The sequence below is a fragment of the Sapajus apella genome, unplaced genomic scaffold (genome assembly GCF_009761245.1).
Source record: "Sapajus apella isolate SASKATOON/1434 unplaced genomic scaffold, GSC_monkey_1.0 scaffold4, whole genome shotgun sequence".
NCBI classification, from domain to species: domain Eukaryota; kingdom Metazoa; phylum Chordata; class Mammalia; order Primates; family Cebidae; genus Sapajus; species Sapajus apella.
In genome coordinates, this window is record NW_022436944.1 from 57,912,291 (window position 1) to 57,930,940 (window position 18,650).

The following is an 18,650-nucleotide window of genomic DNA, read 5'->3' on the forward strand; positions in this document are numbered from 1 at the left end:
AGGACCTGCCAGCACAGGAGGCTGGACAGGATGTTCTGTGCTGGACGTCGTCCAGCTTCAGGAGGCAAGCACCAAATACAGACACATTTCCTGACACCTCTGCTTGCAGACCTTGCTGCTGGCAGCTGCTGGAGTTGAGCAGGCAGAGACAAACACAGCACATGCCTCACCCTGCTTGCAGGAACCCTCCGCTATGCGGCAGTGAACAAATAACTCAGGTAACCATGTCGCAAAGTGGAGAAGGTAGGGCCTAGACAGCGACTGAGCTATGTAGTAGTTAAGATGAGGAAGAGATGACTCTGAGGAATCACATGTCTGATGTGAGAAGCACACAGTACATTCCTTCCTGCAGGGGTTGCTGGTCACAGCTGAACACATGAACTCCAGCTCATTACCTCTCCAAATGGGCCCTCTGTTCCTTTCAGTGCTGCTGGGGAGGAGGCAGCAGTACAAGCCCAGTGGTTCTCACCATGGCTGCACTTTGGAAATGCCTGGAGCAGTTACAAAATACAGATGCCTGGGCCCCACCCAAGACCCATAAGATCAGAATCTCTAGGGTAGTGGTGTTCGTTCACTGCATATTTCAGAGCTCCCCAGGCGATTCTAAAGTGCAGCCAGATGTGAGGACCACAGAGCGGCAGGTGGGAAGATTCTCTGCGCTCACAGTTCACGGCTCCCCGAGGTCTGGAAGCCCCATCTGTGGATGCAGCACCAGAAGACTTCTGAGAGCGGCATGCGTCATCTCACGTTGGATGCAAAATGCAGAGGATTGCAGTGGTCTTTCTGAATGGAGACCTAACGACTCACCTAATGGTCACTATTGTGTCACAGTCATGTGCTGCCTGGACTTTGCCACTCGTGGGTGTGCAGGGCTATTCTCAGACTCTCACTAAATGCTCAAAGCTTTTCTTTGAAGTAGCCCATGAGGGCGGCCAGGTCTCTGAGCTTCTTTTGCACTAGCTGTAGCCTGGAATCAGAGGGGAGGACCCCAAACCCCACATGTTCCCACCGAGCCACTCACATTCACGATGAGGAAGTCCAGCCAGCACCAGGCATTGGTGAAGTACTTTTTGAAGCCATAGGCCACCCACTTAAGCAGCATCTCGAACACGAAGATGAAGGTGAAGACCCTGTCCGTGTACTCCAGCAAAGCTTTCACTGTGGGCTTCTGGTCCAGGTAATAGTCTTCAAAGGCCTGGAAGGAAGAAAGGATGCAGAATGGCAAGGTGCCTGGACCTGCAGCACTGGGGCCCAGACCCATAAGGACCCAGCCAGCCCTGTCCACAGTCCCCGGAAGGGGACTTGCTAGCCAGCTTGCCGGTAGCATTGTGTTTGCTGTGGGGAGGATGGTGGAGGAGGTTCTGTGAGCTACAAAGCATGGCTTCTTCGGGGCCAACAGGGACACGCAGCCCTGCTGATACGTGCAGCGATGCTGGATGCAAGGGAGAAAGAAAACTTTCTCAAATTGGATTTTGGAAGTGAACCAAAGGGATGCTAACAGTGACTTTATTTAAAAATAAAAGCATCAACGGATGTTCACAGGCAGTTTACAAAAATGAAAGTAAGAATCGCCAACACACCTCTGAAAAAGAATGTTCTATCTCAGTGGTAATCAAGGAAATTCAAATTAAAAGAAGATGCCGTTTTTGTTTTATCAGACCGGTGGAGATGGAAAAGAATGGGGGAAACCCTGGGACGCTGTGGCTGTGGGGAGCTGCCACTCTTCACATGGGCCAGTCCTGTGTGAAGCCAAGTTGGCAGTGTGTCTTGACGGTTTCGGGAACCCAGCAAGTCCTCCTTCAAGCACTTACCTCAGGACACTGGAGGCTGCTGGTGCCCACTCAGGTCCTCTCTAAGGGGCCAGTGCCCCTAGTCTTCATCTGCTGGGACTGTCGGCTGCTAATAGTTCATCGATGCAGACACCCCCTTTACCTAATGGCTTTGCAGGGCTGGAGGGAACTGTGTCCACCTTGGGAAATGCTTATCCTCCCCCCGGGGCCGCCCTCAGCCAGGGACACTGGCAGCCGGGTGTGCAAGGCTGCCTCCTTTCCCTCAAAGTGAGACAGCTCTGTGGTGCCCTCTGTGCTTCAGGGCTTTCCATGGGATCAGCCGAAGCCAGATTTCAACTGAACCCACATCTTTCTTTAGCTTCCAGTTATGTGCCTAGGATCAGGACTAAGACAGGAGATTATCCAGCGTGTCTGGGGGAGCACACATAGGGAATATTCCACGTGTATTAGAAGTAAACATAGTGATTGGTTGAATAAATTATAAAGGAATATGTTATAGCCATTAAATGACATAATATGAGAAAATTTACTGAGGCTATAGAATGCATGAATGTGGTTTTATTTTTATAATAAGTGTATATTTTATGCATAAGAAAGATGAGAAGGAGGTATACCAGAATGCTTTCAAAGTGAGCTTCTCTCTGAGTGATAGGGAAATGGATGACTTTTTTTTTTTTCCTTTACCTTTTCTATAATTTCCAAGTATTTTTTTGGTACTTTACTTTGTCAGATGAAAATGCATGTTATTTTTAAAAGGTACTCAGAGTGAAAGCCTAAAGAAGACTAAATTTGGTGCCAGCCTGTTCAGTCCCATGGGGAAGGAGATGGGAGGGAAGGGAGGGCTGCAGGGGGCGGGCTGGGCTGGAACAGTGCTGCTGGTCTGAGGTTCCTCCTGGGAAAGTGGCGGGGTGGGCCGAGGTGTGAGGAGAAGGGGGTTAGAGAGAGAAGAGAGGGAACAAGGGAGAGCGGAGAAGAGAAGTGAAGAGAGAAAGCCCACGAGCCAGTGAGGCAGTGAGGGCAGCATCTGGCCCACAGCACATGTGGTTATTATTTTAATCCAGGAGGACTGGAAGGACAGGACCGTAGGTGTGGAGAAAGCACTGCCCAGCCCCCTCTTGCCCTGCAACTTGACCTCTGCACTGTGCTGAGGTCTGTGAGGACAATGACCGCCCTGTGCCAGGTCACTGGGCACCTGCAGCCGCTGCCTCACCTTCCCCATTGAACCCAAGATGGCAGACCAGTTCCTGCCCTGAAACTCTCTTCTCCGTTGGCTTTGCACCATGGCCACCCTGGTTTCCCTCCCACCTCTCAGATCCTGCCTTCTCCTGCACCTGTGCTCCTCCCTAAGGCCGAGGCCACACACTGAACAGTTTTGTCACCCTTCCTGGCAATCTGACATTTAGGTGGAGGCCCAGATATTTAGTAGGTGTTTTTTTGTTGTTGTTTTTTGATATGGAGCCTTGCTCTGTCACCAGGCAGGAGTGTAGTGGCATGATCTCAACTCACTGCAACCTCCTGGATTCAAGCGATTCTCCTGCCTCAGCCTCCTGAGTAGCTGGGACTACAGGGGTGCACAACCACGCCCAGCTAATTTTTGTATTTTTAGTAGAGACGAGGTTTCACCATGTTGACGAGGATGGCCTCAATCTCCTGATCTTGTGATCCGCTTTCCTCCGCCTCTCAGAGTGCTGGGATTACAGGCATGAGCCAGTGCGCCCGGCCTAGTAGGTGGTTTTTAGAGAGTAAATGACATATGAGGCGTAAGATGAGTGAAATCACTGGGAGCCGTGAATCAGAAGAGTGGGGCTGTAGTTCCAGCCCTTCTACTAATTGCCTGTGACCCTCTAGTCCCAGTCCTTCAGCTAATTAGCTGAAGCCCCTCATGTCTTTGGGCTTCGACTTCTTCATCTAGAAAATGCAGACAACTGGGGATGGTAAGTCTCTGCCTGTGTCTGTGTCTACATTGGCCTATTGGAGGAGGAGTTGAGATTGTACAGGACGCCTAAGCCACAGCACAGAGAAGAACCTTCCTTCTTTGCTCTACAAAGCCCAGTATTCAGCCAGGGCCTTACAGATGTCTCCTAGCTCGGAATCTCTACTCCCATAAGGCCTTGTTATTCAAAGTGTGGGTCACTGAGGGCAGCAGTGCCAGCATCACCTGGGATCCTGTTGGAAATGCAAATTCTCAGGCTCTGCCACAGATCTATGGAATGAGAATCTGCATTTGAACAAGCTCCTGGGGGATTAAATGTTGAGAAGTGCTATTGTAATGATTTTCTGTGAGCTTTAAGGGAGTAATTAGTAGCATTTGGAAGTGGTTTGATAAGGAGAGATAGTCCTCTTTGTACTATAGGCCTTCAGAAAAGGCCGTGTATCTGTGTATCGGGGAGTCAGCGGGTGGGAAGCCAGGCAAAGCTGAGTTTTGCTACTGACAAGTTGGACCTTGGACAAGTCTTTTAAACATTTTGAGTGTCAGTTTCCCTGTCTATACGGTGGGGGCTTATACTCTCACTCAAAGGCTTGCAGCCAGGTTTGGCAGGCTATGGCACGGGCACCTTAAACACCCCCCATGCCCTGCTGCTAAGAGGGGCCCTACCCTGGGCTGCAGCTCTTCTTCTAGTGACAGGTAGGGGACTTTCTGCTCAGGAGTCAGGAGAACCCACCAACGCAGCTCCAGGGCCTTTGGATTGCAGGAGATTCCTATCTGGAGGATTTGGGGTCAAGGACTGTGCCTCCCCTTACCAGAGATCCACTGCTGAGCAGGATCATGAAGATGATGAAGCTCTCAAACCAGCTGTGCTCCACGATACGGTAGCAAGTCTTGCGCACCTGCCAGCCCACGTCCCATGGACCCTTGGTGGTATCCACTTTGCAGCAGGGACAGTGGCGAATGCATCCTGTGGGGAGAGGTGGCTGATGATGGGTGATGCCCACTGGGCAGAGGGGATAATTTCTGCTCCTGCTGCAGAGAAACCACTCTGCTAGGAAACCCACTCATCATCCCCTTGGAAAAGAATTCTTCCCTGGAATATTGGAGAAGAGGGGTCCCTTCCAGGCAGTCCCTCAATCCAGACCTGCAGGTGTTCCTCTCCATCATCAGTCTTGCCCACTCTGATGTTTTCCTAGCCATGTCCTTCTTACAGATGGTACCAGCAGTCCCTGTCCTTCTGCCTACCTATACCTTGAAAACAGACAAGCTATGAGGGTGTCTGAGCGGGGCTCGAGCCCAAGCTGAGCTGAGGGGCCATGACATGGCTGGGATGGGGATTGGGTCCAGCCCATCCCAGGATCAAATACAACTATTAATAGAAACTCAAGTGTTTAAAATATTTTGTCTATGTGTTTTTAGAAACCATTGAGGCCACAATTCCCTTCATAGAATGGACTCTTGGTTCATTCATTGCACAAGTATTTATTGAGAATATAATGTCCCTCACTGCTCTAAACACTGAGAAGAAAGATGACTAAGACACAGGTTCTGCTTTTAAGAGCTAAACGAAAGATTGAGGGGACCAGATATACCATGGCCTCCCTCTGGGTCCTTCATGGTCCAAATCAAGAGTTTTTGGTGGTGTTTATGGTGGTGACCAAGAGGTCTGGTTTAGAACTCAGGGAGGGGTTTTTGAGGGTAACAAGGAAGGCACACATTTCTCTGTGGTGTCTGGCAGGGCATGGGATGCAGATACCACAGCCAGGCTGCTGCCAGCTGGGGCATGTGTGTCTGATGCTGGCGCCCTCAAGCCTGGCAGTGAGGCAGCAAGTAGGCATGGCTTGTTTGCCTCCTGTGGACCCCAGGCCAGCGCCCTGGACCTAGAAGTGCCCAGATGAGTGTTTGCTCAACCGGATTCTGGCCCTAATTAACATCAGTGTGAGGGGGCCTGTGGCTGTCCCTTTACCTTCTGTGAAGCAGTCCTCTGGTTCTTCCAGGTCATCTGCCAGCTCAGGGATCTTCCTCAGGATCTCCTCAGGATCTGGGCAGTCCACTGTGCTGCCCTCAGAGGAGCTTGTCTCGTCCACTCCCTGCAGGGGAGAAGCCCAGGGCAGTGAGCTCGTCTCTCCGCCGGGCCTGGGGAATCTCATGCGGTCACGGCAGGTCCAACTGCACCCGTGTTTGGTGCCCCGCCAGCTGAGGCCTGGAACACTGCTGTTCTCCCTGGAGCCCCAGAGGCTTAGCTGTGTGAGGTTGTAAACCTTTGGGCCCCTGATGGAGTGCTGGCAATGGCCCGAGACACCGTAATTACACCCATAACGACTCTCAGCATTCACTGGGCTTGAATATTTAATCACGGAGTGCTGCTGCAGGGGCCTGCTGCCCTCCTGGCAGCTCCAGCCCTATAATGTCTCCAGATGAATTCAATTAGGAGTTGAAGCTGCTCTCCTATTAGTAAACCTGATAGCTTGGCTAATGGACCCAAATGGTGGGGCGGGTCCCCGTCTGTCGTTGTCAGGCCCCTCCTGCCTAGCCGGGGTCATGGGCAAGAAAACAAAAACAAAACCAACACCCAGAAGCTGTGTACTGAAAACATCAAGTAGGGACAACTAGCCAGGGGGGTCCTTGGAGCATTTAGGAAGAAGCACGACATCCGCGTGCGGAATGTGGCAGCCTTCGCCCAGTGGGACCCCAGCGGCTCATGCTCGCCCACAGCCCCCGGAGCCCTACTCAGCCCTCCCCCTTATCTTACCCTGCTGTGGCCAGCCTTGCCTAGGGCACACAGCCAGTAGCTGACATTCTTCAAGCTGAAGGGCTTGATAACTTTGGGGATGAATTATGTCTTCCTTATCTCTGCTGAGCCGGTGCCTGTCACACAGTCAGCACTCAGTGGCTAGGTGTCAAATTAAACTCTTGAATTGGAGGCAGTGTTATTAAAGATGCTAAACTTTTATAGACGCCTCTTTCCCTGTAGCTTGTTTTCTTCAATATTTGTAAGTGAAGCCACAGCATTTCTTTTTACCTGTTATAAGACAATCCTAAACCTCAAATCTTACAGCTCAGACTCTATGAGGCTGTCACTTGACGACTCACCTGTAGAGAGCCTCTCCTCAGCCCCAGGCTGTTTTTGCCTAGAGAAAAGGATGTGCACAAAATAAAGCAGGGAAGAATCACAAGGGAAGACTTCCTCCTCCAGGAGCACCTCCAACTCTTAGTTGCTGGCTCTGAAAAATATTTGACGTTCTTTGTGCATTGTCTTTTTGTTTCCTTTTTTCTTGGCTGTCATTTTCCGGGCACTTACTTGGTTTCAGGCAGCAGCTAAACATTTGACAAGCAGCATCTCATTTAAGCCTCAAAATAATCCTACCAAATAGGCATTACCATTCAGTTTCATGGCTGAAGAAATGGAGGCTCAGAGAGGTTTAGGAACTGGTCTTAGGTCCCACAGCTTGTAGAGTCTCACTCTTTCTTCCTCTCCCTACAACTGTCCTGGAGTGAGACTGTGGCGATGGCATGGTGAAAGTGGAAATTGTGCGGATTGGCAGGACAATTGTTGTTGTTGGGGGGAGGATGGCTTTAAAAATTCCCAGGATGAGAAATGAGGTTATGTGTTTGACTGCAGTCTGGAACACCCGACCCTCACCACCATCCTCCCACTGGTCAGTGCCTGGCTGGCTATCCGACCTCTCCAGGAAGCTCACATACCTACCTCTGCAGGGGCCTGAGGAATAGCCTCGTTTTTCCACGTCTCACCCAGGTATGGAGCCAGGTCCTCAGATGATGTTCCAGAGCATGGGCCCCTGGGTGTCAGGAGGTCCTCACACCTCTCGACTTGCTGCAGTTGCTCCCGCTAGTGACAGAGGGTTCCAGCTGGGTGCCTGGTCCCACCCTTAGATGACCAGTTCTAAATTTGAAGGGATCTTGCACATCACGGGCTGCCAGAGCCCAGGGTTTCATATATGCAACTCACATACAGACAGACAGACATACGCGTGCGTGAAGTAAGCATGAAGACCGTAGCTACATAGACCTGTGTTTTATCCTTGGCTCCATTAGTTATAAGATGTGTGACCTTAGGCAAGTTGTTTAACCTCTCTGATCTTCATTTTTCTCAGCTTCAAAACTGAGAAGGCTAGGTCTGCACCATTCAGCTGTTTTGATGACTAGACACATTAGTGCTTGTAAAACACTCTGCATGAAGTGCTTGGCTCAATAGATGTTAGCCATGACCATTGCTATTTGTTCAGAGGTCAGAATCGTTGGGAACTTGGCCACCTGGAGCTCCCTACGAGCCCCAAAGTAACTGAAAATGTTTCTGAGTGGCAGACAGCTGTCACAGAGTTCATGTCCTTTACTCTGGGGATGGTGATGCCCTGCCCTCTGCGGTCACCCAGACAAAGGCATGTAAAATATGGCAGCTGATAACAGCAGCTGTTGGAACGCAAGTGACAACTGCAGGGAAGAAGGCTACGGGGGAGCTCCAGACCCAAAGCACAGCGTTCCTAGACCACTTAGTGACCATGCCAGCAGCCCTGCGTGTTCCTGAGGCACCCCAGGGATCCTTGCCTTCCCACATCGGGCAGAGGCGCATGCCTGAGTTACTGAGAAGAGGTTAACGAGGGTTGATATACCAGCTTAAGGTAGTAAGGCATGGTGCCAAGTATTTAAAAATATATATTGTCAAGTGGTTTAAATGTGCTTTAAATTTGTTGGTGCCAAAAGGAATGTGTCATTTCCCTATGACATCACTTGTGGGGAAAAGCTGGCCAAATGAGTCACTTAAGAATCAGGACTTCTTAGGATGCTGGTGAAGATTAGATGAGCCTTGCTCTTGGACATCTTGTTCTTAGAGAAATCTCATCAGCATCTCATGCACAGAGCCTGGGCTGGGCGAAATGAATGCGGCAGCTGTGTGAAAGACAATCCCCACACACCTCAAGGTGGCCTGCTGCTCACCTGCTGCCCCAAGCCCCCGACTCCCTGTGCCTGGGGAATCCTGACCTTTTCGTCCAGGCCCTGCTCAAATGCCATCTCCTCTGGAAAGCTTGGCATGGTTGAAGCTTCTCTACATCAAGGTCTCCCGTGCACTTCCCTTTTGCCCTGTGTTCCTCGAGCCCTGAGGCCCCGCCCCACTGCCTGTGGCTGTTCCGTGGGGAGAACTCTTACCTGACCTTTGGAGATCACTTCCTGCTGGGAGCTCCGAGCATCTTCCTCACCATCATCCTCCAAGTCATCAAGATCGGATTCGCCCTCAGCAATGGGCACAGAGACCCACACAGTAGGATTAGCGATGAAGTCACTGTGCTCATCCCTGGGACCTCTGGGAGCTGGGAGCCTTCCAGAGCTCCCCCCGGCAGCATTGGCAGCAATGTGGTTCTCAGCCTTGGAGCTGGAGAGGGGGAGTTTCACCACCAGCTCCGGCTCTGCCTTGGGCCGGGGGAGCGGGCAGGGCCTGCTGAAGAAGTTGCAAAGGGCCTGCTTGGTTTGACGGCCAAAGACTTGGATCCGTGCCAGGGCCACCTGCAGGTTGTTCACCTCCCCATCATCTTCTGAGGCTGTGAGGTTGTCTGCACTGAAAGAGTTCAACAGCAGAGCGATGAACAGGTTGAGCACCTGAGGAGAAGGAGTGGAAGGGAAGATTGATCAATCACTAAGCTGAGTCCCACATTGGCCCACCGGGTTAGCAGCTGGCTGGCAGGTCAGCCATGGCCTGGGTTCTCCCTGCCTATCGGGGATACTGCTTCTTTTGGGTGAATGGACATTCTGAGAGCAGTTGAGGGGAGCTTTGAGGACATCCCAAAGTGACCTGCTTTAGTGGGCGAGGCTTGGAAGCACATTTTCCACCATAATGGAGGAGCGCCCTGCTGAGCAGAGGGACATTTAGGGACAACAGAGAGAAGGCACCGGCCCTTCCTGTGACCACCCTCATGTGCCAAAGTCCTGGGTTCTGTTCCCGACTCTGGAATCCTGGGCGTGTGTCGCTGCTTCCTGTTCTTCACTTGAGAGCAGGTGAAGAGTGGTTGTGAGGACAAAATGATGCGAGAAGTGATACGAGTTTGCTCAGAGGGGCAAACTCCCCTGTCTGGGGGTAAGGGGCACCTGTGGCTCTGCAGGGATGGTGGGCTCAGCCTGGAGGAACAGAGTTTCTGGGATGCCAGCAGAGGTGTCTCTGGCTCAGGGGCCAGTGTGAAAAAGACTAAAGAGTCTGGATTTGTTGTTTCGTGCCTTCTCTTGGTTTAGCTTCCTTCTGTCTATAAAAGTCTCGTGAGGAAAGAATCCGAGTTGGTTGATGTCCAGGGCAATAAGAAAGGGGCTTCTGGAAGACTGCATCTTCCCATACAGCCAGCCAGTCCCAGGAGGGCAAGAATCCCCATGATCAGAGTGGGTGGGGACAAGCAGAGGGCAGGGGGCCAGGCTGGGTCAGAGAAGGCGTACTGGGGCTAATTGGCAAGTAAGTCTCCAGAGCGGCTCCCTCCAAACCTGGAAGTAGATTTTGCTCTTAGCCCCATGGCCTTGGATGTTGTCTGTGACCAGCTTCTCTCTGCTGTCTTGTTCCGCTGTCCCCTTTGCTGCAGCCTCTCCCCCTGTTCCTAGCTAGGACCTGTTTAGCTTGGAGAAATCAGTCAGCTCTTAATTCCCTGAATAAAAATGTTTTCTGAGCCCCCCTAGTGTGGGGAAGGACATTTTTCTCTCAACAAATAATAGCTACCATTTACGGAGTTCCTGCCTGGCCCGGACATTGCATGAGGCAATTTGCATATGTCATCTCCTGTCACTTATTTCTTCTAGTAAACCCATGAGTAAGCACTATTTTCTTGATTTTAAAGAAATCAGAGCTTCAGGAGATTAAGTCTCTTGCCTGGTGTCACTACCTAGCAAATGGTGGAGCTGGGATTCTACACCAGGACTTTCCTTTTTAATCATATGTTCTCATTCCTGCAAATCAGGCTACCTCCCAAGGCACACTTCTTGTAATGAATCCCACATGAATTGGAAAAGTTTGAAGACTTTTCAACCAGAGAAGTACAATCTGGGCACGAAAATGCACACCGAAGCTTTTTCAGATAACCCAGAAGCCTCTCCTTTCCCCAGGAGGCAGTGCCCCCAGCAGGGCTCACCACTCACCACCAGGTTCCCCAGCACCATCACCGTCAGGAAAAGGACGAGGCATATGGATTTCTGGCCGACTTCCATGCAGGCCCACATGTTCTCGATCCACTCTCCACAGAGGATGCGGAAGACGATGAGGAAAGAGTGGAAAAAGTCGCACATGTGCCAACGGGGCCACTCTTCGTGGGGCGCAGAGATCTTTTTCCGATTGCTACGGTAGTTTTCCCCGAGGAGCTGCTTGCCAACCAGAGCGAAGACAAAGACAATGATGGCCAGGATGATGGTGAGGTTCCCCAGTGCCCCCACTGAGTTTCCGATGATCTTGATGAGCGTGTTTAAGGTGGGCCAGGACTTGGCCAGCTTGAAGACCCGCAGCTGCAGAGAAACAGAGACTGTCAGGTTTTGGTAGCTGTGCTCATTACCTTTTATCTAAAGTTTTGGCTGGAAACCAAAGACCTGGGAAAAACACACGGCATCTCATCCCATTAAATGAGGGTGTTTTCTGGAAGCTGCTTTTGGAGACCTTTCTTCCTAGGCTATCAATTACTCAAAAATATGAACAGCCTTCTATGGTTCCTAAGTATCAATGTGCTTCATTGACTGTGGCTGAGTTGGGGGTCTTACACTGGGGTGGTGGCCTTGCCAACTGGACTCTGTTCCATAGCCACAAGCCCGCTCCCTCCTGAATGTGGGCCTCTTCTGCAGAGGTGGCATGGGTATGATGGGGCTTACAAATAAGTAACAACAAGCTTATTCTTGACCTGGAGAGAGACCAGCCTCCTTCGGGTAGAGGATGACCCTCTGCATTTGATAGGTATTGGCAAACATCTCTTAGGGCATTTGTCATCTTGGGGCAATGGACAACATCTGTTGCTCTCACCAGCTTTGAAACTGCAAGTGTCCATGATTTCATGGATCCAGCATTCATATGTTCATCTGATTGACCAACCTACCTACGCCCCAGAACACCAGCCATGCATGTGCATGGTACTGTGCTAGCCTGTGAGGTGTATGCAGAGGGGTATGTGAGTTGTTGCTGTCATGGAACCAGTGGTTTCGTTACTGAGAAAAGATGAAGATCTGAAAAGTCTTCATTGTAAACTCAAATATGCTACATCTCACAAAATGGCAAAAGCATCAAGCATAAAAATGTATGAATGTTTTAAAATACATTTGTATGGTTCTCTAATTTGTTAGAAGAAAAAATCTGAGCTCAACTGTCAGCCTATCAATCAGGGTGTGTTTATGGAGCACCTACTAAGAGCCAGGCTGTGGCTTCGGTGCCAGGAGGCAATGCTGAACGGAACAGTGCAGCAACAGTTTTATCACCCACGTATCAGTGAGTAAATCCCACGGGAGGAGGTTTAATCCTCTTACACAGTAAGTGCTATATACACTTCTTTAGGTGATGGAGGAGAGGGAGTCCACGTTCACCTTTGACCTAATCTGGACATTACTCTCCGCATATGGGAAGCAGGGCTTATAACAACTCTGTGGACTGGTCGCAGAGGCAGCTGATAAACACAAATAAAAACTGAGCATTAGTAACTGGTATGGGGAGCAGGAAACATAGTGCATGGCCTGCCTAAGGATGTAAGCCTAGCAGGAATTTCTCCCTGCCTTAAGACTAGATCCCAAAGAGCTACACCCTTCATGTAAGGATGAGCCAGAAACAAGCCCAGGAGAATGCAAGGATGGCTGGTGCTAGGTACCAGCTACAAGAGGAAAGTTGACACTGAGAATCTGGAACAGCAAACTGGTGCTCGTACAGGATTTTAGCTGGAATTCACACTACCTAGGTATTTTAAGTTGAGAATTTAAGTTAAAGCAATTCTACGAAGTGCTCTGTAGAATTAAGTGCAAATGCTCTCTGGAGGAACCTGCCTTTATCCCAGATTTCAAAGCATTCCCTCAATGATCACTTAAGAGGTGCAGTAAAAAACAAAAAAATAAAAACAGAAGGAATGAGTCACCAGGAGTGAATGAGATCCGGAGAAACCACAGATGTGGAAATAGTCATTCCATTTCTTGAGATGATATAATTATTAGTCAGAGATAACAGTATAATTAGGTATAATATGTTAAAGAAATAAAATAATAGCTTGAAACTATGTGCAGAGAATAAAAAGCTGTAGATAAGAAGAAGTTGTGAAAAGTAAATACACTCTTAGAAATGAAAAATATAATACTTAAAATTAAAAACACTGTGGAGAAAGTTTGCATCAGATTTGACACAGTTTAGGAGAGAGTGAACTGAAGATATATTAGGATAAATTATTCAGAATGTAACTCAGAGAGACATAAGATGAAAAATATCAAAATAGTGTAAGAGACATAGAAGATAGAGCAAGAGAGTTTAACATCTATCTAATCAAAGTCCAGAAGGAGAAAAATTAGAATGGAGTGGAGGTTATAATTGTCCACAGACGTCTGGGAACTTTCCAGAATTGAAGAAAGTTACAAATCTTAAGATTCAAGAAGTCAATGCAGCTTAAGCATTATAAGTGAAAAGAATTCCATACCTAGACACATTACAGTGAAACTGCAGAACACCAAAGGCAGAGAGAAGAGTTTAAAAGCATCCAGAAAGAAAGGAATAAGAGTTAAATAGAAAGCTGACTGCTCATTAGCAACAATGGAGGCTAGGACACTGTGGAGTAATATCTTCACTGAAGGAAGATAAAATAAGCATCAATTAGAATTCTACATTCATATGAAAGACACTGGCAAACTGAAGAGCAAATTCCAGATAAATGAAACAGAGAGGTTATTGCCAGAAGGCACTTACTAAAAGAAATTCTAAAGGAGGTACTTCATGTAGATAGTCATCCCAGAAGTAATGTGTAATAAACAAAAGGTAAAACTGTGCCCCAAAGAGTTAAAGAAATCAATCACTAAATTTTTAGGCTTACAGGATAGCAGATAAGAAACAACTCACTGAAAAATCTGAAACTCAAACTGTGTTCCAAAGAGTAAGAAATCAGTAACTTTCAAAAATTCTTGAGTTTTTAGGATAGCAGATAGGTAAAGAAACAACTTGCTGGGACACTGAAACTCCCTCCCCTTGTGAGATGAAGAAAAAAACGGGCTGAAATCAGTTCGAACAGGATGGCTGACTGGAGTTTGTGCAGAATGAGCTTGCTGATGTCACTGCCTGAATTTCCATGTCATAGCGCATACTAACTTCCCCAGATTTGCATATGGAACCCATGAGTTGGCATGAACAGGTAACTGTGCGTGGCCAGGGACTCTCCAAATCTCCCCTTCCCTTCCACCAAACACCTGGAAATCCCGGTATCCACTCACTAAACATTTTCTAATAAAAATACTGCCTTGAAGACAGCACAGGGAGACAGAGCTGAGCTTGACCTCTTGTCTTCTTGTGAGCTGGCAATATGAAGCTTTCCTTTTCTCAAAAACCTGGTGTCATAGTCTTGGCTTCCAGCTTCATAGTGTTGGCTTCTGGTGCATTGGGCAGCGAGCCCCCACTGGCTCTATAACAAAGGTATAAAGAGCAAGAAAGTGCTAAGTATGAGAATGAATCTAAACATTGAGTGGACACAAGAACAATGTCTTATGAGATGTGGAAGAGACTGGTTATATGGTCTCCATTCACCTTCTCCTTCCAGACACAAAGGAAGACTGTTTTCCAGTTTTGCTTGCAAATGGTTGAGGTCATGTTAGTGGATTCTGGCTGGCGGAATGGAGAGGGAGACAGAAGTAATATACAGGACTTTTAGGCATAGTCGTTAAACTCCCTGCATTTTTTCCTTTTCATGTTCACCATAAAGGTCACTAATTGAAGATGGTGACATCCCAATATGGGACAATCCTAGATCCCTGAGTCACTACTTGAAGCTGACACTCTCAGGACAGCTTCCCAACAAGCACTGAATGTGCTGTGAGACACAAATCTCTATTATGTTAACTCACAGATTTAGAGGGCATCACTGCAGCTAGTCGCACTTATCTTGAATGATGGAGAAATTGGTTTGTTGAGAAAAGGTATTGCCTTTTCAAAAGCATCAAATACGTGGCACTGGCTTAATGATCATGTGGTGGGCAACAAGGAAACTGATAGGAGAAGGCTTGGAAAGTTAATCTATGTTATTCAGTCACAAGAATATTGCTTGCAAAAATTCTGAGGCAGATCATGAACCAGCAACTCAAGGGGAAGTGTTTGTTAAACCTTAGTATGGATCAGTTGTAATTGATTACGCTGGTCAAGGCAGTACAAGAAATAGATGAGCTCAGGAAAGATTTAGCTGGTTTATAAGAAATAAAAGGAAATATAATCCGGAAGTTTAGAGCCTTGACGATTTAGGGAACTGTACTGCTTCTAGATTCCAGGCAGTGAGCAATGAGATTAAGTCTTCAAATGTTGAAAACTAGTTAGATTTTCCAATTAAATGAAACAACTCTTGGCAAGGCTTATAGTAATGGTGTAGCCACTGTTTCTCTTGCAAGAGAAAAACGTGGGGAAAGTAAAGCAAAGAAATAAAGAACAATTGAGAACTTTGTCAAAGAGAGGACTTCGCGTAGCAAATGACAGGTCTGAAGCCATCTAAGTTTTTGAAGTAATTGTATTGTGAAATAAACCATAATCCCTGACTGAAAAAGCCTTTCACTGTCTAAACCTTAAAACAAACCTCGGCTTTCCATTTTTCCACAAGTGGGAGGCAAACTTTGAAGGTTATACTATCCTCTTCAGGCATGGCAAAGTCACTTCTTGGAGTCCCACCTAGAGCTGTCTGCTTGCATTAGGCTGTGATGTGAGTGAGAAATAAACTTTTATCGGGGTAAGCTACTCGGTTTTAGAGATTGCTTGCATAATAGTTAGCATCATTTCTCATTAATAAAAAGCTTACAAACAAGATAAAATTAAAAGGCTTATCATTATAATAACTTGGGAAAGGATACCCAGAATGGAAAACTGTCTTGGAGGTAAGGTAGAGATTTCAGCTAACTTTTGGCTTTGATTAAGTTAACTAATGGAGAGTTAATTTATGCTGTAATTTATAAGGCAAGCACTCAAAGAGTAAAAACAGAATATTTAGTTTCCAAATCAGAAGGAAAAAAATGAGTCAAGGAGAAACAAACAGTTGAAAACAAATATGTATACAGAGATCATGTGTGAGAGCATGAGCAGGTGAAATAAACAGCCTCAAATCTACAGACAGACACATATCCGAACAGATCAGTGTTCACAATACATAAGTGGACTCAATGCTTTGGCTAAAAGACAAATAAACCATAATCCCCAACTGAAAAAGCCTTTCACGCATAAATTTTCCAATGAAATGAAACAATTCTGAGCAAAGCTTATAGTAATGGTGTAGCCACGGTTTCTCTTGCAAGAGAAAAGCATGGTGAGAGGAAAGCAAAGAAGTAAAGAACAATCGAGAACTTTGTCAAAGAAAGTACTTTGTGTAGCAAATGACAGGTCTGAATTGTCAGAACTGAATAAGAGCCCAAAATTTGATTGTCTGCTCTGTGCAAGAGACATATAAAAATCTTAAGGATACACAAAGCTAGAACTCAGTGCCATGAAGATAACTAGAAACACCATGTGTTTTGAAATTTTTAAAAACCTATGCTTTTGGCTCATGCCTGTAATCCCAGCACTTTGGGAGGCTGAGGTGGGTGGATCACCTGAGCTCAGGAGTTTGAAGCCAGCCTGGCCAACATGGCAAAACACTCTCTCTACTAAAAATACAAAAGTTAGCTGGGCGTGGTGGCGGGCACCTGTAATCCCTGTTACTCAGGAGGCTGAGGTAGGAGACTCGCTTGAACCTAGGAAGCAGAGGTTGCAATGAACCAAGATTGTGTCACTGCACTCTAGCCTGGGCAACAAGAGAGACTCTGCCTCAAAAAACAAACAAACAAACAAAAAACAAACAACAAACAAACAAAAACCAACTATGCTTCTAGTTAACCCTTGAGTCAAAGAATAAATCAAAGTAGAAATTGGGAAATATTTAGAACCAAACAATAAGAAAGTTATACACATTAAAGCAATTTGCAGAAGGAAATTGAAGTCTTAAATGAAAATAATGGAAATGGAGATGAATGGGAAATTCCATCCTAAGAAGTTAAAACACAGCAAAATATGTAGAATGGATGATGTAATTAAGACAATTTGCAGGATTAATTGAAATAGAAAACTATCAATGACATAGAGAGGATCAACAAGTTAAAAGTTGGTTCTTGGAAAAAATTAAGTTGATGACCTTTGGCAAGACTGATGAAGAATGAGAGAAAGCACAGTCATGAAGGAAAAAGGTGATGTAAGTACAGGTGATATAGACTCTCAAAAGATAAGAGCTTCGTATGCACAAATTTATGCCAATGAACTTGAACATTTAGAAAAAGGGAAGTTCTTAGAAAAACATCATTTACCAAAATCAATTTGAAAAATAGCAAACTTGACTAGTTTCATAGCCATCAAGAAAATTAAATTGGTAGTGAAAAATCTTGAACTGCAAATGGCTTTACTAGTGAATTCTATCAAACCTGCAAGGAGCAAATAATTCAGTTTTCCTCAAGGAGCGTAGTAGCTGGATCTTGGCTCACTGCAGTCTCAATCTCCTCGGCTCAAGTCATCCTCCTACCTGAGCCTCCCAAATAGCTGGGACTACAGGTGCGTGCCATCATGCCCAGCTAACTTTGCTTTTTCTTTTTCATTTATTTATTTACCTATTTTTGAGATGGAGGTTTGCTCTTGTTGCCCAGACTAGAGTGCAATGGCACAATCTTGGCTCACGGCAACCTCCTCCTCCTGGGTTCAAGCAACTCTCCTGCCTCAGCCTCCCAAGTAGCTGGATTACAGGATTGTGCCACTGCGCCCGGCCTTCTTTCAATTTTTTTTAATGCGATGGAGTCTCGCTCTGTCACCCAGGCTGGAGTGCAGTGGCGTGATCTTAGCTCATTGCAACCTTTGCCTCCAGGATTCAAGCAATTATCTTGCCTCACCCTCCTGAGTAGCTGGGATTACAGGTGTGCGCCCCCACACCCAGCTAATTTTTGTATTTTTAGTAGAGATGGGGTTTCCTCCTGTTGGCCAGGTTGATCTCCAACTCTTGTTCTCAAGCAGTCCACCCACCTTGGCCTCCTAAAATTTTGGGATTACAGGCTTGAGCCACCACACCCAGCCCCCTTAGTTTTTTTTTTTTTTTTTTTTAATAAAAATTGGTATCATCTTGGTACCTTGATACCCAAACCTGGCAAGGACAATGAAAGAAGGAAGGAAGGAAGGAAGGAAGGAAGGAAGGAAGGAAGGAAGGAAAGAAAGAAAGAAGAAAGAAAGAAAGACAGAAAGAAAGAAAAGGAAGGAAGGAAGGAAGGAAGAAAGAGAGAAAGGAAAGAAGGAAGGAAAAGGGGGAGAAAGAAGGAGAGAAAGGGAGGAAGGAAGGAAGGGAGGAAGGGAGGAAGGGGACAAGAAAAGAGAGAGGGGGAAGGAAAGAAGGAAGAAAAAAAAGAGAGGGGGAGGGAAGGAAGGAGGGAGAGAAAGGGAGGAAGGGAGGGAGGGAGGGACTATGGCTTGTCCATTATTGTCAGAGTTTCTAATTTTCCATAAAAAGTCAGAAATTCAGATAAATACCAAAATGCTAGCCAAAAATGCTAGAAAAGAGTGTTTAAAAAGATATGCAAGATCCTATGGAGAAAATTACAAAAACATTAAGGAAACATTTTTAAACTTTATTGAAAGACTGGTGTAGAGAGTATACTATCCTCATAGATCAGAAGACTGCGTAATGTAAAGATGATGTGTCTTCCCAAATTGGCCTATCAATTATAGCAGTCCCTAATGGGAAAAATGA

At 46.8% G+C, this 18,650-nt stretch overlaps 1 protein-coding gene across 2 annotated transcripts in view; it reads right to left on the minus strand.

Moving 5' to 3' along the window:
- The window catches only part of SCN10A (sodium voltage-gated channel alpha subunit 10), a 99,360-nt gene that overhangs the window by 19,138 nt on the left and 61,572 nt on the right, over nucleotides 1-18,650 (minus strand). For both annotated transcript variants that reach the window (XM_032270683.1, XM_032270674.1), the window contains 6 exons: nucleotides 10,846-11,205; nucleotides 8,887-9,333; nucleotides 7,430-7,570; nucleotides 5,687-5,810; nucleotides 4,533-4,687; nucleotides 1,022-1,195 (listed from right to left, as the gene is read on the minus strand). In XM_032270683.1, the coding sequence (XP_032126574.1) occupies nucleotides 1,022-1,195; nucleotides 4,533-4,687; nucleotides 5,687-5,810; nucleotides 7,430-7,570; nucleotides 8,887-9,333; nucleotides 10,846-11,205 (1,401 nt within the window). The remainder of the gene's footprint in view (nucleotides 1-1,021; nucleotides 1,196-4,532; nucleotides 4,688-5,686; nucleotides 5,811-7,429; nucleotides 7,571-8,886; nucleotides 9,334-10,845; nucleotides 11,206-18,650) is intronic.